The sequence below is a fragment of the Sitodiplosis mosellana genome, unplaced genomic scaffold (assembly GCF_009176505.1).
Source record: "Sitodiplosis mosellana isolate CC-2019 unplaced genomic scaffold, AAFC_SMos_1.0 Smas_scaffold_5943, whole genome shotgun sequence".
Lineage (NCBI taxonomy): Eukaryota > Metazoa > Arthropoda > Insecta > Diptera > Cecidomyiidae > Sitodiplosis > Sitodiplosis mosellana.
The window spans coordinates 1-3,588 of NW_022601185.1; the positions used below are offsets into that span (position 1 = coordinate 1).

General features: G+C 37.5%; 1 protein-coding gene across 1 annotated transcript; it reads right to left on the reverse strand.

The window, feature by feature from the left end:
* Nucleotides 1-1,322: 1,322 nt before the first annotated feature.
* Nucleotides 1,323-3,582, reverse strand: LOC129573092 (glycoprotein 3-alpha-L-fucosyltransferase A-like). Its single transcript, XM_055453288.1, has 4 exons — nt 3,162-3,582; nt 3,051-3,078; nt 2,786-2,972; nt 1,323-2,708 (listed from the first exon to the last, which is right to left on the reverse strand). The coding sequence occupies exons 1-4, from the start codon at nt 3,547-3,549 to the stop codon at nt 2,175-2,177; spliced, it is 1,137 nt and encodes a 378-aa protein (XP_055309263.1). The 5' UTR covers nt 3,550-3,582; the 3' UTR covers nt 1,323-2,174.
* Nucleotides 3,583-3,588: the final 6 nt, after the last annotated feature.

Genomic DNA, 3,588 nt, shown 5'->3' on the forward strand with positions numbered 1-3,588 from the left:
ATGTTCATGGAGACATTATTGAATACACGAAATATTCGATCGATTTCACCAATGTTTGGTGGTACCCCATCCGTAATTCCATCGCAAATTGAGAATCGACCATCCACATCGAAAGTTTCACTAATCAAACCAATTCCTGCGCCTAGAACCACCAAAAACATCATGGACACCGTTCAAAAATGCGTAGCAACAATACAAAATTCGTCCAATGGCAATGAAAGCGGCAATGAGCTGAACTTTGAATTGCAAACGGTCAACATGACGATAGGATTTTCGTCAACCGAGAACGATTTCCCACCGAAAATTCATGCCAATGCAAATGAAGAGATTATTGTGATCAACTCAGTGGATTCGGATCCATCAGTCACGAAGGTATTGGAAATTATCACACCAATTAAATCAAATGATCCAATACTAAATGTACGACCAGTCAATGAGGGTTCAGAATCAACGCCTCAATTGACAAACGAAGATATTGAAAAACTAGTTGAATCGATTTGTCCAATGCCAACTGCCATTGTTAAACCTTTGAATTCATGCGGAAATATGGCAGCATCTTCATCTCATCCGACTAGTAACTCAGTAAAAACACCAGCAATAGCAATTGTAGCACCGACTAATACTCAGCTTCTCAATATTGAAAATGACGTAAATGAATTAATAGGAAATGAATCGGAAGAAATTATTGAAAATGGATCGCATACGATCGATGCAGAAGTGTCAGTGAATTCTTCTGAAGACCATTTAAACATCAATCCATTCGATTCAGCATGGGCTGAAAGCATCACGAATCAATTGAATGATTTAACATTTTTGCCGCAATTAACATCAGACAGTTTATTCATTGACACCGAAGACTCCAGTATCATGCAGACAAATCCATTTTTAGAATGAATCGATTTTCTTAGCGAAAATGTATTTATTTTGTAGACTTTGACTCAATATTTGTACATATGTATATAGATTTCCAGCTCATAACTGCCAAACAAAATGTCTGTTGTCTACTGATTCGATGATGAATAATCACTTTAACCCTTCCCGACGAGAAATTTGCGGTAAAATAGGTGTACGTCGACTATCCGTCGCATATCCGTTTTTGAGTGCGGATACCCGCAATGCGAATAGGTATTCACAATAAAAGTTGCCGCAAAATGTGATCGCTGAATACCCTGCGACTATTCGCGCTGCGATAAATGTGAAGTTGTAACTGGATCGAGTGTGACATTTCGACTTGAAACTTCGTACAACCAACGTGAAGTTGGCTGTGTTCGACGGAATTTTTCGTATTGCGACTATACGTAGAATAGTCGCAATGCGATATTCCGCTAATTTCTCGTCGGGCTTTATCACATTTCGGTTCCTAAAGTAACCAGATACGCCAGACGCTATAGCTATGAAACCACTGAATATTTTTACATTCTTGTTTGGAAACAAATGTAGGGAAATGAACTAGCTTTCATTTGATACTTTACAGGCTACAATCGGCTGGCTGAATGGAAAGTTTTTTCTGTTCATGTACTGCTGTAAAAAAAATGCGAAATTATAGCAGAATTCCAAATTTTTCCTCCTCTTATCTTGTGGGTTTGTACATTCTTTTCAATTGTCAAATTAGGACTCGTAGGACCAAAACACATCAATTTAACTTTCTGCATCATTAGTTTTATGAAATTTAATTTTTTCAAGCTTTTATAGTGATTTGACACTTTTGACTCTTTTCCGATTTTCTCGACAAATACGCAATTTTTCAAAAATCTAAGTATGAGGTCTTTCTCTATTTATCGTGGCACAAAAAATATATCAAAATGATTCAAAAACAAAAAAATTTGCATCAAAGGGTTAATAGAACTAAATCTGTAAATATTTCCATGGACACGTTCCCTTTGTATAGCTATTATAATAAATTGAAATTCCATACAGAAAAAACAACAATAGAGTGATTTTTTTCAGTCTCTTTAATCACATAAACTTACCTCAATAGAAATGACTTCATTGACATCCATTTGACATGAAATCATACTTTTCGCCTTAAGATTTATGTTGGACACACATTATCGTCATGACAAAATGAACAAGTGGTCAAATTCAAAGTTCAAAATTGGTTGGTTTTCAGCATTGATATTGTGATTCGTTTTCAATACTTGATGTCGTCATCCCAAGAGACGGTGGAGTGGACTTTAACTGTGTTCAGTACTTTCAATATCTCGCCAAAAGCTCCTGATACAAACGCCTTTTCCATGTTGCCATTCATTCAAATTGCGATACCAGCGTGGAGTTGAGGTGCTGTGCTCATCGTGTAACATGGTGCACAATCGACAAAAGAGCGATGGTCCCAACAGTTGCCTCCGAGCGGTCCCTTTCGCTACAAACTCGCCCGTTCCTCTCCACTTGAAATACGAATTGTATAAATTATCGTTTTGGTCTAAAATATGCAGATAGTCGGCCAGTTGCTTTGGCGACGCGAAATCTTCAACATGAATGTACGACCGAAGTGGCGCAAACTTTTCATACGTGCGACGTGGTGCTCCCATCACGATCGGTATGACATTACGCTGTAGCCCAGTGTCGAAGAACTTTTCGGTGATGTAATCTTTGCAGTTTGAATTTTCGAATGCCAAATAAAATTTGTAATCCGCATCAAGCATATCAAAACATGTTTCCCTGTCATTATGCGGACATTTTAAAGTTCCGCATTTACCATAAATATCGACCTGGTATGGTAGAATGAAAATTGTTACTTTGAATTCACGACACACTATTGTGAAAATTGGCTTAAATTTGATCGAACCTGAATGTGCTTTTGAAGCTCTTTAGCATATTCTAGACGACCATTACTAGCGCCAACACAATTCGAAACGAACCATGCAACCTTTTTCGTTTTATTCGTCGCATAGTTCCGATTTTGTTCTTTTTGCCTTATTCGAGGATCGTAATACAACCATTTATTATACGGAGCAGAAATTGTGCTGTCGTATCTTGAATAGAAAAGGAAACCCAATAAAATTGATTAACGATGGGGAAAAGTATGCAATAAACATACTAATTCGGATTACCTGTATGAAATGGTCCAATTAATGGCATCTAATCCGAAAATTTTGCATAAGAAAGATTAGATAGAACCAATTTTTATAAGAATCAATTATATTTGACAAAAACCCTTTTACCTGGCTGATCCAAAAGAGGTGTAAAGAAAGGTGGTTCCGAATAGTACATCGCATACAACTGCTTTGGTGGGCGATTCTCATTTGAATGAAGAAATTGGTTGGCAAACATAACTAAATCAGCAGTTTTCCTCTCCTTAGGATCAACTGTGAATCTGCACGCGTCGACTGGGCACTTTGAATTTACGAAAGTACTGTCATCAAATTTGATACTCCACCAAACTGGTATGTAAGGCATAAAAATCGTTTTCATTATCTCCTTCCTACGAGACGAATTGTAATTCGGAGGAACGAACATCATTTGATTCAAAATACGATCACTTCCTGGATCTTCGTCGGGTAACAATTTGGCATCGCGTATTCCTGTGTCATCGGAAATAGATGCTGGCATTGGATAACGTGTGCCATTTGTAAGATACCACGGTTTCGG